Genomic DNA, 20,748 nt, shown 5'->3' on the forward strand with positions numbered 1-20,748 from the left:
GCGGGAGCTCTGCCCCGCTCCAGTCCTCCCGGGAGTCTCGCGCCCGCTCCGCCCCCTTCCCTTTGAAGCTCGCGGACGAGGAGACACTTCCGCAGCGCATGCGCTGCGCTCAAACAAGGGGAGAGAAGAAAGGCTGGAAGATTGCGCACGCGCAGTTGAGACAGCGCGTTAGGGGAAAGATGGCGTTCGGTGACCCAGGCTTTGCGCGCATGCGTCTTACTGCAGGCTGAAGCCGAACCTTAGGGACCCAGGACGCCTTCCTACACATGCGCAGGAGGCTCAATGACAGTCGAGCGTTGGCTAAGGTGAGGGAGAGGGCGGAGGTTTGCATGGCCGGGGGAGGGCCGCCTTGCACCCCCTAGGTAGTCTTTCCGACCATCTCCTATGCTCCTCAGATCCACCTGCCGCCTAGACCCCTCAGAAGCCCATTGTACCACTGCAGGGTCTCTGGGCCCGAAAAACGCCCCAGGATTCAAGACTAATGACCCCTGCTTGGGGCGCCGGCCAAAATGAGCATTGTGGGAGGGCACCAAGGCAAGACGGGCTGCAAGATGGGCAGATGGGCTCGGCGCCCTGCCCGGGGCAGGGACAGCCCCTGGAGGTGGAGAGGGTGCGTTTCCTTTAAATGGCCTTTGACCCTTGTCCTTTTCCCTCGTTCAGGCTCCAGGGGAAGGGTCTGGCCATGCTGCATGTGACCCGGGGGGTCTGGGAATCCAGGGTCCGAGTATGGTCCCTGTTGCCCACGCTCCCCGGGCCCCCCCGGGCCCTGTCGTCACTGGCGACCAAGATGGGGGAGTACCGCAAGATGTGGAACCCCACGGAGCCCCGAGACTGGGCCCAGCAGTACCGCGAGCGGTTCATCCCGTTCTCCAAGGAGCAGCTGCTCCGCCTCCTAATACAGGTACCTCCGGTCCCGGGTCCAAAAGCCGGGGGACTACGACTCCCGGCAGGCATCGCGGCGGCACAGCCCTGCGTGCTATAGAAGGCTGTTCCGGTGCCTCCTGGGAGTTGTAGTTCCTTTTCCTCTTCTCCCAGGTGGGCGTGGCGTTGGACTGCAGGGACAGACCTGTGAGATGCTGATGTAGCAGCAATTCTGGATTTGTTCTGGGAGCTTGAACAACCCTCTCTGGGGCATGGTTTTGTCTCTGCAAAATGGCAGAATAATTATTCTTATCATAACTATTACTACTACTTAGTAATAATTATGCCAGCGAAGATGTAATCATAATTATCACATTGTTTGAGCTCTTATTGTATGGCACAGTGCTAAGCATTTTCCATGCCTTGTTGAATCTTCAGAACAACGCAGTAAGAGAGAGACTACTATTGTTCCCATTTTACAAATGAGGTGACTGAAGCAAGAGGAGAAAGAAAGTTACTTACTCAAGGCCATGTTGTTGTGGCCCAAGTTAGAACACAAATGGTCTGACTCCAGAGGAAGGCAGCAACTATGGTCTCTGATGAGGCGTTAGGCACCTGCTCTACTCTGAAAGTCATGATCTGACACCAGAGCTAAGCTCTTAACCGACTATCATCATCCTACTTGTCATTATTGAGGATTATTGTTCCTTTAAAAATCATTTATTGACCACCTCTGTATGTACTAAGTAAGACCTGTGCTAGACTTTATCCACAAGCACACACGTAGATATTGACACACATACACAAACACACAGGTATGTATATGAACACAGAATTGCATCAAATTCTCACCATCACTCTCTGAGAAAGAGGGTATGATCCTCTGTTGCTGATAAGGGGAGAGGTCCAGAGAGATGAAGACATTCACTTAGAGCACCAAGATGGGAAGCATAAAGAGGCGATTAAATATGTGTGTTCTGGAGTCAGGTAGGTCTGGATTAGAGTCTCAGCTTCTCTTTATACAAACATTGTGGCCCTCAGCAAGCGACTTCCCCTGAGCCTCAGTTTCTCTTTCTGAAAAGTGGGTGTGATAATTCCATCTCTGTACAGCCTCTGGAGAAAAATATGCCAACAAACAGAGGCTGGTACACAATAAGCATTGTGTGAATGTCAGCGAGTGAGTGTCAAAGTGGGAACTTGATCTTCTAGCTCTTTCCATTGTCTGTTTTCTGCTACACTGGGCTGGCTCAGTTTCTTGGTCAGTAAAATTGGCTGTCCCCCACCCCAAGCAAAACAAGATCTTAAAAAGCCTCGGGCATATGGACTGCCAGAGAAAGAAATCCTCCCCAAAAGGAGGGGGAAAGAAGTCTAAAGAGAAGTTTTGCTTCCTGAGGTAACAGGAATTCCACTCCAGCCCTGCGGAGAAGGCAGCTTTGGAGGATTTTGCAGCCCACGTGGACTTCTGCACCTTGTTCCACTACCACCACACCCTGGCCCGGCTGCAGGTGAGGACCAGGCCCCTTGAACCTTGATGTGCTTGTTAGCTTATCCATTCATTCAGTAAAAATCTTCTGAGCGTCTACTTGGAACCCGGCCCTCTTTTAAGCATGGGGGATGCAGCAGTAAGTGGAACAGATGAAGCCACGTCCTTGTGAAGCAGGCACCCGGTTGGGGAGATAGGTAGGTAGGTAGGTAGGTAGGTAGGTAGGTAGATAGATAGATAGATAGATAGATAGATAGATAGATAGATAGATAGATATAAAATGGAATGCCCCAGAGCCATAAGTGCTGTGAAGAGCAATGGAGCATAGTAGCAGGATAGAGCAGGATGACATGAGGGCTTGTTTTAGGGTGATCAGGGAAGGCTTCTCTGAGGAGGTGACAGGTGATTTAAGACCTGAGTAAGGACAGAACCCAATGGATATCTGGTGACAGGGGTGGGGGTGGGGGAGGTAGGCACATTTCAGGTGGAGGGAAAAGCGAATGCAAAGGCCCTGGGGTACATATGGAGAGTTGGAAGAATGGGGAAGGGAGCACTGTGGCTGGAGGGGTGTGAGTGAGGGAGAGAGGGATTGAGGGTACACTGTTGTCTGGCCCTGTGGGCAGTGGTGAGGACTCCGCTTTGACTTTAAGTTAGCTGAGAGCCACAGGAGAGCTCTGTGCAGAGGAGGGATGTGTGCTGATTTAGGTGTTAATAGGAACCTTCTGGAACAGACTGTCAGAGGCAGGGAGATCTATTCAGAGTCAATTATGTTTGTCCAGGTGAGGGATAATGGCAGCCCCAGCAAGAGTAATAGCAGTGGAAGTGGGGAAAAGCGGTCAGACGCTGGTAATGGTTGGAAGGGATCAGCATTTGGCTGTGCGGGAGGGCAATGAGGGAAAGGAAGAAGTCAGGGGGTGCCTCCAGCAGTTAGGGCCTGCTCCTCTGGAAGAATGGAACTGCCATTTGCTGAGATGTGGAAGACATGGCGGGGGCGGGAGGCAGATCTGTGGGGAAGACGTGAGCTCAGTTTTGCACTTGGGAACCTGAGATGCTTATTAGACAGCCAGGTGGAGAGATGGCGGCTAATAGGGGTTCTGGAGGTCGTGGGAGGGGTCTGGGCTGAGCAGCAGCCCCTGGGAGCATATAAACGGTACTAAATGAGATCATCAGGGGAATTAGCTGAGCCCTGGGACATGCTAGCCTTGAGATCAGGAAGGGGAACTGGAACCCGTGAGGGGGACAGCCAAGGAGCAGCCAGAAAGAGAAGTGGAACCCCAGGAAAGAGTAATGTTGGCAAGCCACATTCTCCACATCCTCCTTCCCCTCTTGGGATCCTGGCTGTGTCGGATCAGTGATCAGCCTCAGTGATTTTCTGTGCAGGACTCACAGAGCTCAGAAAAGCTGTAATGCTCACAGTAATAGTTTATTACAACAAAAGGATAGTGAACAAAATTAGTAAAGGAAAAAGGCCAGGAAATGGGGTCCAGGAGAGGCCAGGCAAGCTTCCTGTTGTCTCTCTTAGAGGAGTCTTGCAAGATGACACTTAGTTCTCTTGTCAGTGAGGTGTGCCAGCATGCATGGAGTATTGCCCAGGGAAACTCACTGAAGCCCTAGTGTCCAGGACTTTTTTTTTAAGATTTTATTTTTAAGTAATCTCTGCACTCAGTGTGAGGCATGAACCCACAATCCAGCTGCGCACCCCACCTGGTGTCCAGGATCTTTATTGAGGGTCGGTCAGCGTTTGTGTGGCTGACTTTAGCTGCTCAGTCACCAGCGCCCCTCCAGAGATCAGACGGCTACTTCCTGGCCCAAGGTCCCACCATAAATCCCATTGTTAGCCTAGACTAGCTGCTGTGGCCCAAGGCCCCAGGTAAAACCAAAGATTCTTATCAAGCACATTTCCAAGGGCTTAGATAGTTATCTTAGGAGCCAGTCAAGGGCCGGTCCTTTGGAATGTTCAGGGTTTGGACAACCCAGGCCTTCTAGTCAACCCTTTACTGCACACCGCCACTGCCCTCCTGTGCGTTCCCTCTTTGCTTTGAATAGTAACAACAACAACCCCTGTTGCTAAGCACTCACCCTGGGTCAGGCTCCTGGACTTATTCCTGTGGCCTGGAGAGGGAGCTGCCGTTAGTTCCATTTGCAGAGACAGATACTGAGGCTCTGGGAAGGCCGGCTGGGGCCAGAATTTGCACCCGTGTCTGACTGCCTCTGAGCCCTAGCCTGGGGTCCAGGAGAGGCAGGGCTTTTGTTTATTTATTTTTTTTTTTAAAGATTTCATTTATTTATTGTATCATAAGATACACACATAGAGAGAGGCAGAGACATAGACAGAGGGAGAAGCAGGCTCCCCTCTGAGCAGGGAGCCTGATGTGGGGCTAGATCCCAGGACCCGGGGATCATGGTTTGAGCCAAAGGCAGACGCTTAACCAACCAAGCCAGCCAGGAACCCCAAGGCAGAGCTTTTAAAAAATGTTACTTAGAAATCTATCATTTTGGGCAGCCTGGTGGCTCAGTGGTTTAGCGCCGCCTTCAGCCCAGGGTGTGATCCTGGAGACCCGGGATCGAGTCCCACGTCAGGCTCCCTGCATGGAGCCTGCTTCTCCCTCTGCCTGTGTCTCTGCCTCTCTCTCTCTCTCTCTGTCTCTGTGTCTTTCATGAATAAATAAATAAAATCTTAAAAAAAATCTATCATTTTATTCTATAAACATTTAATATGTAGAGACACAGAATACATATACAGTGAAGATTATTCCCACTAAGGCAGGAGGTCTTATTTAAACTGAGACGCTAAGAGGAAAAAAGCAGGGTAGAAGCAGAGGCAGGTGAGACACCATAGGGGACCCTTACTGGTGACCTAAGTCCCTTGAGGAAACTGCCTTGTGCAGGAAAAGAATTTCAGAAAAGACTTCATTGTGCAGAAAAGACTTCATTGTTTATGAGCTACGCTAGTGACCTTGGCAGGTGACCTCTCTCTGCACCTCCTTTGCCTTGTTTATCATTGAATTCATTCAGTGGGTATGTATGTATGTATTTTAAAGATTGATTGATTGATAAGAAAGAGAGTCAATAGAGAGAGGAGCAGAGGGAGATGGAGAGAGAATCCCAAGCAGGCTCTAGGCTCAGCACAGAGCTCAACATGGGGCTCGACCCCACAACGCTGAGATCACTACCCAAGTGGAAACCAAGAGTCTGACACTCAACTGACTGAGCCACCGAGGTGCCCCTCCGTGGGCATTTATTGAGCACCTACTGTGTCCTCCAAATTGTTCCAGGTCCCAAGACATAGTGGTGAGCCTGACAGATGTGTATCTCTGCCTCATGGGATCACATTCTAGTGATAAGATTGCCAGATAAAGTAGAGAACACCCAGTTTATTCCTTTCCGACTGCTGCCATAACAGATTATCATAACCTGAATGGCTTCAAACAGCAGAAATTTGTTCTTTCAGAGTTCATGAGGCCAGAAGTCTGAAATCAAAGTGTGGGCAGGATTCATTTCTTGTGGAGGCTCTGCGGGGGGACTGTCCCCGTGCCCCTCTCCTAGCTCATGGTTGCCGCTGTCCTTGGCCTTCCTTAGCTGATAGAAACAATAGTTCAATCTCTGTCTCCTATCTTGTCATCACCTTCTTCTGCTACTCTGCATGTCCTTCTCCGTCTCTTATAAAGGACACTCTCATAGGATTTAGGGCCCACCTTAATCCAGGATGATCTCATCCTTGGATTCTTACCTAATTAGACCTGCAAAGACCCTATTTCCAAATGAGGTCATATTCTGAGGTTCTGAGGAGACATGAATTTTTAGAGGACACCGTTCAACCCTCTGCATCCAGTTAAATTTGAATTTCAGATAAGCTATGAATAATTTATTTTGTAGTATAATTATGTCCTATATCATACAGCCCTCAGATATTGCATGGGATGTACTTAAACCAAAAAAATTGTTGGTTGTTGATCTGGAAATCAAATCTAACTTGGTGTACTGATTTTATTTTATTTTATTTTATTTTATTTTATTTTATTTATCTATCTATTTATTTATTTTTGCTAAATCTGGTAACCCTAATTAAGAAGAAAAAGAAAGCAGGAATGTTTTGTAACTTTAGGTAGAATCGTCAGGGAAGGGCTCACTGAGGGGGTGACATTTGAGCAGAGACCAGGAGGAGGCAAGAATGAGCTATGAGATCTGCAGGAACAGTAAGCGCAAAGGCCCTGTGGCAGGAGTGTGCATGGTGTGTAGGAGAAACAGCAAAGAGGCTGAGTGAGCAATGGGAAGACAGCTAGAAATGAGGGCAGAGATGGGCCTGGGGCCCAGATCCTGTGGAGCCTCCTGGGGACAGTGAGGACTTTGACTCTGAGTGAGGTGGAAGCCACCAGAGGGCTCTGGGCAGAGAGCTGTGAACCGACTTCAGTGACAATAGGTGCCCTCTGGTGGCTGCCTGAGGAATAGATTGGGTTGGGGCTGCTGAATGGGAACAGGGAGATCAGTGGTCTGGCCATCACAACAGTCCAGGGGGTGAGGGTAGCTCAGGCCTGGAGTAAGTGGGGTATGAGAGGGTGGTGGTGAGAAATGGTCAGATTCTGGATCTGTTTTCAATGTGGGGCCATCAGGATTTGCTAATTGATTCAATGTGTGAGAAATAGAGGAGCCCAGGCTTTGGGCCTAAGCACCTAGAAGGATGGACTTGGCCTCTCCTGAGCTGGATAGGGTGGTGGGAGAAGCAGGTCTGGGGAGGAGTGTCGGGACCCCAGTTTGGGATGTAGTGGGTTTGAGAGGATGTCCATTAGATGCCTGCATGGAAGTGTCAAGAGGCCTGTCAGACATCTGCGGGCAAGCACTGAGTGGGCTCTTGGCGTGTAAGTCCAGAGTTCATGAATGACATCAGCAGCAAATTCAGGCCTGTACTTTGCCCTCAGGCAGCTGAGCTTGGGTGGTGGGGACAGTTGTGAGTCAGACACTCTCCTCTGATGAGCAGATGGATTCAGACAGTGAACTCACTGGGCATGGTTTGTTGCCAGCAGATAACAAAGCTGACCTTGGTTTCTGTACGGAACTGTGTGCAAATTGAAAAAACGTGCCCCTCGCCCTCTTCTGATGCTGCGGTGTCTTATGGTAGTTGCTATCCACATGCGGCTGTTTAAATTTGAGATCATTAAAATTAAATAAAATTCAGAAATTCCATTCTTCCATTGTATTCACCCTATTTCAAGTACCCAGTAGCCACTTGTGACCAGCGGTAAGCTATTGGATGGTGCAGATCTAGATGTTTCTATCATTGTTCTGTTGGATGGTTGCTGCTCTATAATCTTTATTTCCATCTGAAAGGGTGACTGTTAGGATAAATGTATATGTCTGCAGCATCTAAAATGGTACTTATTAGATCTGGCACCGTTGTGCAGTATACACTCTGCCCAACCTCACAAGGCAGCTCTGCTCAGCCTAAAGAGCAGAGGAAGGTTTTTTGAGAGTGATAAGGGAGGTGGAATATTGTAGAAGAATAGGATTTCAGTAGTGGAAAGGGAAAGGGGCCCGGAGAGTTTCTTAACAGCTGGTGCAATGTCCCTCTGCCTGGAGGAACTTACACCAGTGTGGCTGGTGTTGAGCCACCAAGGGGGATTGTGGTGTTAGGTCCTCAGAAGCCTTGAAGGACATGGAACAGAGCATGGTCCTACTTCATCAGGGCAGTAGGAGCCTTGGAATGATTTTAGCAGGAGATCAACATGGTTAGATGTGTAATTCCCAGTATGCCACTTCCTGGCTGTGTGACCTTGGGCAATTACTTAACCTCTCTGTGCCTCAGGTCCCACATCTGTAAATGAGGATAACAAAAGTACCATTGTCACATGGTGAGACCGTGTATACCTGTTTCACACAGTCCCTGACACTATATAAACGTGCACTATCATTTATTATTGCTGTTGTTATGGTTTGATAGAATCTTGGCTGCTGTGTGGAAAACAGATTGTTGGGGGTGAGGGGATTTGGGGAGATCATTGAGAAGGCCGTTAGACTTATCCGGGCAGGAGGAGGAGATGGTGGTGTGGATGGGGCAGGGCTAGGGGGCAAAGTGGCGATCCACTTTGGACAATAGAATCAGCAGAACTCGTTGTGTGGGGGAAAGGAGCAACAGGGGTCACCTGTGATATCCAGGTTTCTGGCCCGGAGTCCTGGGCACAGGTGGATGTGAAATGCCCAGAAGAGAATCTGGCTCGCAGCGGATGCCTGATGAATGCAGATTTCTCTCTCCTCCAGCTCTGAGCTTCCCTCCCTCTCAAACTACAGCTCAGTCCTGGAAGTAGAATTTCTCAAGGTCACTCTGTGAGTCTGAGAACTTGGCCTGTGGGACCTGAAGGACTTCTGGCACAGGTCGTTGTTCTCGGCTGGAGTCCGTCCTCCAGGCAGCATTCCCCGGCCCTGGGAGCTCCTTCAGAAGGGGATTTGCAGGGCACCTGGGTGGCTCAGTGGTTGAGCATCTGCCTTTGGCTCAGGGCATGATTCCGGAGTCCCAGGATCGAGTCCTGCATTGGGTTCCCTTCAGGGAGCCTGCTTCTCCCTCTGCCTATGTCTCTGCCTCTCTCTGTGTGTCTCTCATGAATAAATAAAATCTTAAAAAAAAAAAGTAGAAGAAGAAGAAGTAGGGAATTTGCTAGGCTTGGCTGTCCTGCTCGGTTGTTTCCACGGCCCTGGGCCTTCCCACCTCCAAACTTTTGCTAAGGGTGTTCCTCCCACTTGGAGTACCTCTTTCCTTCAATTCAAAATTGTACCTAGCCTAGACAAGTTCCTCCTTCAGGCTACCTCTCCTGAGAGACAGGCTTGTTTATGTGCTTGTTAATGGGCTTGTTTTCTGGGTCAGTGACATCCCTGTGAGGCTCACTGTATGGTCTGGGTCAAGTCATCTGTCATCCTGAGACAAGCAGAGGCCAAGCACCCAGAAACTCACTGCCTTATTCATTCACTGAGTCAACAATTGTTTAAAAATATTTATTTATTCATTCATTCATTCATTTATTTATTTATTCATTCATTCATTCATTCATTCATTCATGAGAGACACAGAGAGAGGCAGAGACACAGGCAGAGGGAGAAGCAGGCTCCCTGCAGGGAACCTGATGCGGGACTCGATCCCAGGACCCCGGGATCAGGACAAAGGCAGATGTTGCTCAACCACTGAGCCCTTCAGGTGACCCTGAGTCAACAATTCTTGTATGTATTGTGTGGGGGGAGTGGTAGGTACATAAGATGAGGTGGGTGGGGCGGAGCCCCTTTTGTGGGCGACCTTGAAGGTGGTGGGACAATTGCAGCAGGGAGCCACTGTGGGGAGAGGGTGTGGGATCTGTTTCTAGTCTAAATGAGCTCTTTGTAGCAGTTTTATGGAGAGTGCTTTAGAAGTGGCCAGAGAAGAAGCAGGGAGAACAGAAGCCCAACATGATTGTTGAGGTAGGAGGAGAAGGTGGCCGGATGAGAAGGTGGCCATGGAGACGGAGGGTGGGGATGATGGACTCAAGGGTGACTCAGGGGTTCTAGCCAGTGAACTTGCTAAAGGATTGGATGGTGGGGAGGGCAGGTAGTGAAGAGAAGGAAGGAATCAAAGATGCCTCCATGGGACACCTGGGTGGCTCAGTGGTTGAGTCTCTGCCTTGGGCTCAGGGCGTGATCCCAGAGTCTCAGGATCAAGTCCCACAATGGGCTCCCTGCATGGAGCCTGTTTCTCCCTCTGCCTATGTCTCTGCCCCTCTCTCTGTGTCTCTCATGAATAAATAAAGTCTTTAAAAAAAAAAAAGGGTGCCTCTGAGATCTCTGATGAGAGCATCTGTAGAATTGGGTAGTGCTGTTTCCTGAAATGAGAGGTGGAGGAAGGAGAGGAAGAAATGGAGCATTCTCCTTGGGTCATGTTGGATGTGAGATGCTGTTTCCAATAGGGAAGGGGTGAAAGAGATTGTTGACTATGAGAGAAGAATCCCTGAATGGCGTTTTTATTGGAAGATGGGGACAGGGGGATGTGACCTGTGGCTCAACTTGCTGGCTTTGAGGTGATTGACATCCAAAGAGAAATGTCAACCAGAGAGTTTGCATGAGTCAGCATAAAGGCTTAGCTGCTATAACAAGCAGATCTCACCACATGATGGTTTAAAGGAAGTGGAGGATTATTTCTCTCCCACCTGACGGTCCTGTGGTAAGTGGGCCAGGGTTCCACATGAGGCTGTTCTAGGACCCAGGGTCCCTCCATTGTGTTGCGGTGCCGTTCCTTAGAACATTTCCTTCACCTCCCTGTGGTCAAAATCAAGCTGTGGGCAAAGTGGTGTTTTCAGCTGGATGAGACAAATCTTCTGGCCACATCCAGACTCAAGGGAGGCTGGGAAACTCATTCTCTCCATGCCTTCCTGTGTATCCCCTTCCCCTCCGTGACTGGGGAGAGGAGGAGGATAGATAGATGCTCATGCCCCAGTACTGGATATTAGGTCTGGAACCTGGAGCCTGGGTCTGGGCTAGAGATGCAAAGCCGCAAAGAGATGATACCCAGAGATGCCCAGAGTGATGTTTTAATGAGGTGACTCAAAGTGAGCTGGAAGAGAGGAACGGGGAGAGGACCCAATACAAGCCCCGGGGCACCCTGTTACCTAAAGTATGGGCCAGGGACAGTCCCTCATGCTGTGCACTAGCCCAGTTTTCTTCCCTCTGACTCTCTCCTCAGGCCTTGTATGACCCCATCAACCCCGACAGGGAGACCCTCGACCAGCCTTCGCTTACGGACCCCCAGCGTCTGTCCAATGAGCAGGAAGTGCTTCAGGCCCTGGAGCCCCTGCTGGCCCAGGCTAACTTCTCCCCACTCTCTGAGGACACTCTGGCCTACGCTCTGGTGGTCCATCACCCTCAGGATGAGGTCCAGGTGCCTGTCTTCCAGGGGAGAACCAAAACTCCTGGGAGGCCTTGGGGTAGGGATGGAGCCTTTGGGAAGCAGAGGCTGCTGGGAGTTGTCCTGAGCACAGAGCATGAGACTATGGAGCATTTTTTGGTTAATTCGAATAAGGCACCTTTTTCCCAGTCACCGTACTGCCATCTGTTGGAAAAGTATCATAATATACCAAGCTTCTTAGGCCCAGATACCTTAACACCATCGGCCAGAAAACTGTAATAATAAATAATACAAAAACGTTTTGTCCTTAAAGTCAACAAAATTATAATAAAAATACTAAAATCTTCCAAAGTCCCCCATTTTAGTGATTTTTTTTAAGACTTACTTTTTTTTTCTGAAGTCATATTTTATTGTCTGAAATTGGGATATGACTTATAAGTGGTGGTATGGCAAAGTTTGAATTGGCAATATTTTCCCTTTTTTAGTTGCTTCATAAAATAAGGAATATCCCACATTGGTGATCATATTACAATATATAAATGTATCAAAGTAACATGTTATGTACCTTAAGCTTACACAGTGTGACAGGTCATATTTATTCAATTAAAAAGTCATAGAGTATCTTAAAATCAGTAGCCTCTTAGATTTTCGGAAATGTGGTAATAAAAATGACTATGAGGTAAATGGTGCCATCGTGCATAGTATGCTTTGTGCAGTATACAACATGAGCAACTATATGTGGCCACCCTGCCTAGACATTGGGTGATGATAAGCCTTGGAGAGGAGTAGAAATCCTTGAAGGGTGGGGCATCTAATTCTAGTAGCCTGTACTCTCACCCCAGCCCATGCTCAGCTGCCTCTGCTTCCTTTGTCTCCTTCACCAGGTGACAATAAATTTGGATCAGTATATCTACATGCAGTTCTGGGCCCTGGGCCAGCGAGTTGGGCAGATGCCCCGTAAGTCCAGCGTGGGCTCCAAACGTGGCTTCTTCAGCAGGTCGCCCCCCACAGAGAGGTAAGGCAGCCCTTGTTCCCCAGCTGCAGCGAGAGGGAGCAAGGTTAGAGTCGAGAGGGGACTGACAGGTCAGTGTTTGGATTTGGGTGTCTGAGGCCTGGTGAGGGAAGTCAAGAAAGGGGTGGGGAGATCACCCAAATGCTGCCTTTTCTTCCCAGGGAAATATAAGAACTACAATGCCTGGGGGAAGAGAAAGGGTAGGGATACTTCTTGTTTTCCAAATGAGGACGGCTGAGGCTCAGAAAGGGACGGTCACATTCTGAGAAAATGGCACAGCAAGGACTCTGATGAACATCATATTTTTAACAGAGGCTATTCTAATACAGAGCAGGGTCAGGAGAGCTGGATATCTTGGGCCTGTAAATTACCCAGTCTTTTCTGGAAATCCATTTATCGGATATAGTCACGAATCCAAAAAAACAAAACAAAATAGAACAACCCAAAGACAAAACAAAACAAAACCCAAACCCCTCATATCCCTAGATGCCCCTCAGTAATTCCACTTCCAAGAATCTATTCCAAGGAGATATTTATACTTGCAGACTGTGTGTTTAATTATCTATCTCTCACGCTGGACTATAAGCTCCACAAAGGCAGCGACTGACTCATCTTGCTGTCTCTCCAGAGCTTAATAGCATGCCCTGGCTCCTAGCAGCCACTCTAAATTAAAAGTAGACTCCGAATTTGAAAAAGAACAAAAAGCTTTTTATTCGCTCTCCTTTACCAAGTACACGAAACCAGAAGCAACCTCTGTGTCCAGTAACAGGGGATTGCATTATTTAACTGATGCCCTGTTGTTGGGCACTTAGTTTACTTTGTATGTTCCTCCCACCACCATTAAGTAGACTTTGCAATGATCACGTGACTACAGAGGTAGAGAGAGTGTCCTGGGGCTGGAGGGGCTCCCTGGGGTGGTCCTGACACTTCCCCACCCCCACCTCCCGTCTTTGTCCATCAGGAGGTACTTTAAGCGGGTGGTTCTGGCAGCCCGAACGAAGCGGGGGCACCTGGTGCTGAAGAGCTTCAAGGACACGCCGTTGGAGGGTCTGGAGCAGCTGCTGCCAGAGCTAAAGGTGCGCACATCCGCCATGCAGCGTGCCCTGCTCAACCTCACGCTCTTTGTCTCGGGCATGGCGTTGTTCGTCAACGTGGGCATGGTGGTGCTGACAGACCTCAAGATGACCACCTCTCTGCTGCTACTACTCTTTGCTATTTTCATGGGCCTGCGGGCCTCCAAGGTAAGCAGACTACCCAATGTGCTCCCTGGGCCCCTGCTGCTGGGTGTTTGGCCAGAAGGTCAGGCCACCCTATAGTTTTATTCCGTGTGTTATTCCTGCTTCGTGTCATTCCTACTTTCCCTCCCTCCCTCCCTCCCTCCTTCCCTTCCTTCTCTACCTTGTGTACCCCAACATGACCTTGGGCAGGCTTCTTGATCTCTCTGTGCTTCCATTTCCTCACCTGGAAAATGGAGACAAGAGTAAGACCTGCCTTGTAGGGTTGTATGCCCGAAGATTGTTTTCCTGATGCCATGAAAAGCACTGGGCACAGTGCCTGGTGTGCAGTAGGCGCTGTATGAGTGTTCACAGCCAGCCATTAAGTGCCTGTTTTAGAGGCAGTTTTAGTAAATTGGTGAAGTTGTTTTAGAACTGGACTGCCTGGGTTTGAATGGAGCTCTTCTATCTTCTAGCTGTGTGACCTTGAACAGGCCACTTAACCTCTCTGTGCTTCAGCTCCCACACCTGGAGAGTGGGGATGACAAGAACTTAAAGCATACAGTTGTTGTGGGGATTAACTGGATGAATATGTATGTGATGCTGAGAACAGAGCCTGGCATATAGTACAAAACGTACTATATGAGAGTTAGCTATGATTATTATTATTACTATTATTGTTATTATTATTACTAACTGGGCTGTTGTTCTCTGAGTCTGGGCTTCCTCATCCTGGCAGGGTTTCTTTATCACTAGGGGAGCTGTTTTATAAATGCAGCCTCCTGAGCTCCAGCCCAAATGGACTAAATAGGAAACTCTGGGACTGGGTCCCAGGAAACTATATTTTTAACACATTCCCTTCCTGATTCTGCTACATGTGAGTATTTGGCTGCTTCATACAGTTGTGCAGGTTGTTCACCATCCAAGGATTCATGGCTGAGAGGACAGGGTGGGGGCTGAAACCTCACTTGTGCCATGTGTGCTATCTCCAGGCTGAGTGGGCCCCAGAGGGGCTGCTTATGACCCATTCTCCCCAGGGCTGGCACTGGCCCCAGTGGTGTGTATTGGTATGTGGCATCCATTGTACTTGATCATTCACTCCCTGGCTCATTGGTTTCCAAGCTATTTCCAGCCATCCCAGCGAGGTCTTAGGAAGACTGGTAATAAGTCCCACAGATAATAGCCAGGCTGAGAGGGTCCAGGGCTGGGAGTGGGGAGATAGCAACTCCTGCTGAGGCCTAGGGGTCAGATGGGATTTAAAGGAAGCTTTGAAAGGGGAAGATTCTGGTGGAGAAGGGGCTGAGCAAGCAGAGCTTGGGGAATCTCACAGGGCTGGGGTCCGGGGTACAGGGGGGAGAAGTGAGGCCCCAGAGGGTGTCAAGGGACTTGAATGGCAGAGTAGGGACCCTAGGCTTTATCCACAGGACAGCAGTTGCCATGGAAGAGTCACGAGCACAGAGGGAGTGTAGCAACCATGAAAGGCTCTGTGAGGCCAGTGGCCTGGAGGTGCTGGTGAGGGGTGTCAGCTGGTCTGGGAGGGCACCCAGAGTCCCACCTCTCTGAGGCCCCAAGGGGCTGTGGAGCCTCTCAAGCGCTGCAGGGTCCAGTGTAAAACCATGTTCCCTAGTTAATTGAGTGCATCCATTAAATATTTTCCCACGCTCCCGGCTAAGCGGCTAAGCTCCAATCCTTAAATGTGGGTCCTCTGAGCCTTCTTCCTACATTCTCTTGTTCCTTCCTGTGTGTCAGTCACTCCCAGGTATCTGTCTCTGATGCAGGCTTTTCTCCCAGTGTCCAGACCCCTGTCCCTGCCTGCTCCCTCGACGAGTGCCTAAGCCCTTCCTACGGACACTGCATCCCACTGAGCCCAGGATTCTTCTTCCCTGCACCCCCTTCTTCCGAGTCCCTGTCCCTGTCTCAGATCAGATGCCTGGGCGCTGATTTCACTGCAGTACACCCATCCCTCTTTCTGCCCCATGAAAGAGGATCCATTTGTGTGGTTTCCACAGGCAGCTCTCTGTCATCTCTTAGATCTGGGGCTCCCCACTCTGCCTGGAGCTGGCCAACTCAGGAGCAGTCCCCCCCCTGGGGGGCCCCTTACAGGCATCTCCAGCAGCAGCCCCCTGCCCCCACCCCAACCCTGATCCTGGTTCTCTATCTGTAGAATGCCCTGTGTGCCCAGTCACTGCTAGACCCCAGGAGATGGCCCTTGCCCTGCCGCCCAGTCTGTTAGTACCCAGCCTGTCCTTCCTGTTCCAATTCTGTGCCCCTCTCATTCCCTCTGTCCTAGCCCCAGCCCAGGCCTTCCCAGCCTTCCTGTCAGTCCTGCCCAGCCCTCCAGCCCATCCCAAGGGCCCCAGAGTCGGCCTCTCTCCTTGCTCGCAGCCTGGCCCCAGAAACCTGTTTCCCCAGCCTCGTGCAACACAATAGTGTGCTCTAGCTCCACCAAAATATACTGCCAGCACCCCCTCCTGCTGCCCACTCTGCTGCTCCCCGTCACTGCTTTCCCCTTTGCAGATGCTATTCCCTCTGACCTCAATGTCCTTTCTTCCTGGTTGGGCTGACCATCCTCTGCTCACTCTTTATCCTCAGCTCAGAGGCTCCAGGAAAACTTCCCAGCCTTCTTGGGCCTGGGGGGTGCCCCTTGTGGGCTCCCGTCATACCCAGGCTGAGCACAGAGCAGGCCTGGGGTTGCTGAGAAGCAGGCATCCCAGAGATGTGTCAGGGCTGGTCCTGCCCTGCAGGGCGAGGTGCGGGGCACGCAGATGGACTGTCTAACAGAGGTTGCAGTGGCCCCTGCGGGAGCCTGCCAACACAGTTGTTCATCTGTGGGACAGTGTCCACCCTGAACCTTGAGAATGCGGCAGTGAGTATTTTCTAAGAACAGACCAGGGGTGACTTGGGTTGGGCTGAGAGAGAGGGCAGCCTGGGGTAATGTTCTGGGTAAACTGGCTCATCAACATGGGCTGTATTCAGAGAGCAGGAGCAGGAGGTGAGCGGGAGAAATCTTCAGGGGCCAGGCCACGCAACAGGCCAGGGAGTGTGGACTCTCTGAGGGCACTGGGGAGCCATGACAGGGCTGTGAGCAAAGGAAGAGCAGGGTCAGCTCTGGGGCTGTGTGGAGACAGACTGGAAGGGGCAGATGGAGGCAGGAGGAGGCCATGCACCAGGCAGGTAGGAGAGGAGGGGACAGGGCCTACGTACTGAGAGCAAGAATGCTGCCAGAGGTCTGGCCTGTGACGGGATAGATGGCGAGGCCCAGATCTGGAGCCCAAGAAGGGAGAACTGGTAGACGAGGAGGTGGGATGAGGGGCCATGGTAGGTGTTGAAGGGAATACCCAGGTGGCAGCTCTTGTGTCCTCTCCAGGGAGAGAGGGCTGGCCTGTTCTTTGTGCCATGGAGTGGCATGACCAGCCCACTTAATGTCTGAGAAGTCGACTGCACGAGCTGGCGGGAATAGATGCAAAACCCCAGTGTGTTTCATCCCAGACGGTCCCTAACAGCGGTTTCTCACATCTCGCCTTCCACGGAAGAGCTGGTGATTGGTTCCAACGCAGGGACACACTGACCGTGCAGTGCCTGTAACAAGGCAGAGCACAGGCACACACAGCCATGTCATCGGTCCTGGGCAGGTCATTTGAGCGATTTCACCTTGGGTTCCCATGTAAGATGGGCAAGTAGCCCGTGCCTTTAAAAGATGGCACTGAGCTTGGAGTGTGGACAGATGAATATTCTAAATATTCCGTAGTGGCTCATGTTGCAATGCCTGTTATGGGCCTGGCACAGTGCCTAACATCTCATAAACCTCATGTTGATTTCTGGAACCTTTCCTATCCTCCACCTCATTCCACTGATAGTGCCCCCTGAGGATTTAGGTTTTAGCCAATGGCTCATAGCTGGCGGGGGGGGGGGGGGCACAATTGGGCCTGCCCCCAGGCATCCTGACTGTAGGACCCAGCAGGCTGGAACTGATTTTGTAGATGAATGGAAGAATTGGAATGAAGGTGTTTAGTGTGAGCCTCTGGGGGCACCTGTGAGCTCTCTCCTTTCCCTCCGTAGGGACACCAAGGATGAGGTAAGGGATCCAGGTGAGGGGGCAAAGGGTGGGGGAGGGGGCCACCTATTAATAGGCAGCTGGGCCCCAGACTTGCCCCTCCCCCAGTCTCCTTCCCTTAAGAGGCTTGGAGTATTTGTTTTCTGTTGACACTTCTCTTGACAATTTAATATTTAAAATCTTTTTATTTTTATTTATTTTTATTTTTTTAAAGATTTTATTTATTTATTCATGAGAGACACACAGAGGCAGAGACACAGGCCAAGGAAGAAGCAGGCTTCTTGAGGGGAGCCCGATGTGGGACTTAATCCCAGGCCCTCGGGATCACGCCCTGAGCTGAAGGCAGATGCTCACCACTGAGCCACCCAGGCATCCCTAAAACCTTTTTATTATGGCAAACTTCAAACAAATGCAGGAATAGAACAGCACAGTGAGCTCCCAGGTAGCCAGCCATTCAGCATCTATAATTCTCTGTAGTCAATCGAGTTTCACCCAAAGACAGCCCCTGCTCTCCCATCACTGGGTTATTTTGAAGCAAATCCTAAACATATCGCCTGGAGATACTTTAGTATGTGTCTAAAAGATAAGGACTTAAAAAAATAATCATAACAGAAAGTTCCAAGGCTAAGGCTCAAATCGTCTGGAAATCCTTGAACAAATCCATTAATAGTTGGCTCAGATAAGCAAACCAGTGAAGCGATTGCTAAAAGCTGTTGGTGGCCTCAGAGTCATTGGGGTTAGAGGGTGTGTGTGTGTGTATGTGTGTGTTTGTGTGTGTGTTAAAAATACAAATATCCAGGCCCCGGTCCTGGGGACCTGAACCCAAGAGGTCTGGGGAGGGCCATGGGAAGGACCAGTCCAGCATTGAGTAACTGGGGTAGGGGGTAGGGAGGTGGTGATAGTGGTGTATGGGCGGGGGCATGGGGTCCCAGGGGATGCTGCCCCTCCCACCCAGTTCCTCATCTGAGCCCGTGGGTGCTGTCCCACCTGCAGATGTTCGGACAGCGGCGCAGTGTGCAGGCGCTGGAGCTGGCACACATGCTCTACTACCGCAGCACTTCCAATAACTCGGAGCTGCTCAGTGCCCTGGCCCTGCGGGCACAGGATGAACATGCCAAGGAGGCACTGCTGGCACACAGCTTCTTGGCCCGGCTGCCCCGGGGCGCACACGGCCCGTCTAAAGGTAGGACTTGGCCCTGGGGCCCTGGGGCCCTGCACCAGATGGCCCTGCCCTAAGTACCGCCCCGCCACTGCCCCCCCATCTTTGCTGCCCTGCCCCCATCCCATCTCAACCCAGCATCGACATGGCCCCACCTGGAACAGACTCTATCCTGTCCCTACAAGGTCAAGACATTCCCCTTTCCCCTCACTGAGTCCCAAGTGACCCCCACCCCATTGAGACACCAACCCCATGCTGCAGGCCCAGCACTCCCAGCTTCCACTGGTGAATCTGACCATATTTCTGAGATGACCTCGGTGGGCAGCAGATGAGACGTCTCCCCCAACTCTGCTTCAGATATTGATAGACCTTGTCCCTCCTTGCAGTGACCTCCCTATCCTGATCTTATCCTGAAAAGGGTCTTGGATCATCAGACTCCTGGTGTGGCATGCCCTCCTGTGCTGGAGACTTCCCTAGTGCTTCTTCCAAAAGAGACTCTTGTCCCCTCCCTATGTGAGCCTCAGGATTTCTCCTTTTCTTTTTCTTTTTTAAGAATTTTATTTATTTATTCATGAGAGACACAGAGAAACAGAAAGGCAGAGACACAGGCAGAGGGAGAAGCAGGCTCCATGCAGGGAACCCAATGTGGGACTCGATCCCGGGTCTCCAGGATCACACCCTGAGTTGAAGGCAGCGCTAAAATGCTGAGCCACCTGCCAACAGAAACCTCCATCTGGAACAAGAGTCCCTGATGTCCTTAGATGAGAGCCCCAGAGCTGGACCCTCTCCTAGGCCATGTCCTACTTCCCTGCTAACCTCAAGCATACCCCTAGGCTTCTCCCAAACCCAGACCCTCATGTTCCTTGCCCTGTGCCCTCCCTGCTGGCCCTTCCTGGCCCTCCCAGGCCCTCCCAGGCCCCGATCACCTCCTCACATCTCTTCTTTCCCTGTAGAGACCTCCCAGTGGCTCCAGTCGGAGGTAGAGAACTGGCTCCTGGCCCAGTCAGGCTGTGCCGTGGCCTTCAACGGAACTCGGGCCCTGGCCCACCTGCAAGCCCTGACCCCCAGCATTGGGATGTTCCCACCCCCGGGTCTCCCCAAGCTAGACCCGTTGCCTACGGTCATTTCCGAGGCCCCCCAGCCGGCACCTAGCAGTGAGGAGCCTGGAGGGAAACCTCCGCCCAGCCTGGCCTAGCCACCCGGTGAGGGGCTAAGCCCCGCCTCCTCCACGATAAGCTGTCAATCAAAGCTACCATGCTTCGCCCCGCCCCAACTTCCACTTACCAATGGCAGTCACTTCCGTTACTGGCCAGCGATTGAGGCAGCCTACAGTTGCTAGGCGCCCCTGAACAGCCAATCGGAGCTTCTTGGCTCTGCTTCTAGGCCACCCCTTAGTCCCAGAGTTCGGCTGAGGAGGAGTGTCAGCCAATCACAGCCGTTCGGTGCTGCAAACCACCAGGCACCGCTGTTGAACTGTACTCTCCCGAGGCCGTAGATCACTGTCTTTTTAGCCCGCTCCGGGCAAGATGCCCAACGCGTCCACCAAGGCGGAGCCCCAGTCTGCAGCCAATGGGAGCGGGTCAGCCCAGCTCTCTGGCCAACTGCCAATGACAGCTGCTGGGCACTCCATCCGAGGCTGCCAGTTGTCGCTGCATAGGAGCAACCAATCAGAACGTCTAAAGGAAACCTAATCTTTCTGTCAATTACCGCTGCTCAAAAGGCAGGTCAACTGCTGATCAGCTGGTCCAGGCTCAAGGGGTTGGGAGCCTTGTGTCAGGCACACGGCCGTGGGTCAGGAGGAACCAGAGACCATCCTCACTTCAAGACTCATGTCCACTCAGGCCCCAACAACCTCAGGTGCCTTCCCTGCCCAGGCCCCTCACTCTTTCTGCAGAAACTACCTCGGTCTGGATCTTCTACCAGTGACCTGTGCAATATTTATTGGTCTGTCAATTTCTCCCCTGTCCCCTCTCCCAAAGGAATAAATCATGTTTAATAAATCTGAATGAGTCGGGTACCTGCAGGGGTCAGAGAGAAGGAAAGCATCAGAATCCTGGAAAGAAGACTCCGTCTTGCTGAAGGCATTTGGGTGGGGCCTAGGCAGAGAAAGC

At 51.1% G+C, this 20,748-nt stretch overlaps 1 protein-coding gene across 1 annotated transcript; it reads left to right on the forward strand.

Moving 5' to 3' along the window:
- Nucleotides 1-125: 125 nt before the first annotated feature.
- Nucleotides 126-20,631, forward strand: TMEM143 (transmembrane protein 143). Its single transcript, XM_055312050.1, has 8 exons — nucleotides 126-305; nucleotides 661-901; nucleotides 2,262-2,366; nucleotides 11,037-11,231; nucleotides 12,083-12,213; nucleotides 13,172-13,451; nucleotides 18,472-18,661; nucleotides 19,591-20,631. Exons 1-8 carry the CDS (start codon nucleotides 283-285, stop codon nucleotides 19,830-19,832), a joined length of 1,407 nt encoding a protein of 468 aa, XP_055168025.1. The 5' UTR covers nucleotides 126-282; the 3' UTR covers nucleotides 19,833-20,631.
- The last annotated feature ends 117 nt before the right edge of the window (nucleotides 20,632-20,748 follow it).

The sequence above is a fragment of the Nyctereutes procyonoides genome, unplaced genomic scaffold (genome assembly GCF_905146905.1).
Source record: "Nyctereutes procyonoides isolate TBG_1078 unplaced genomic scaffold, NYPRO_anot_genome, whole genome shotgun sequence".
NCBI lineage: Eukaryota > Metazoa > Chordata > Mammalia > Carnivora > Canidae > Nyctereutes > Nyctereutes procyonoides.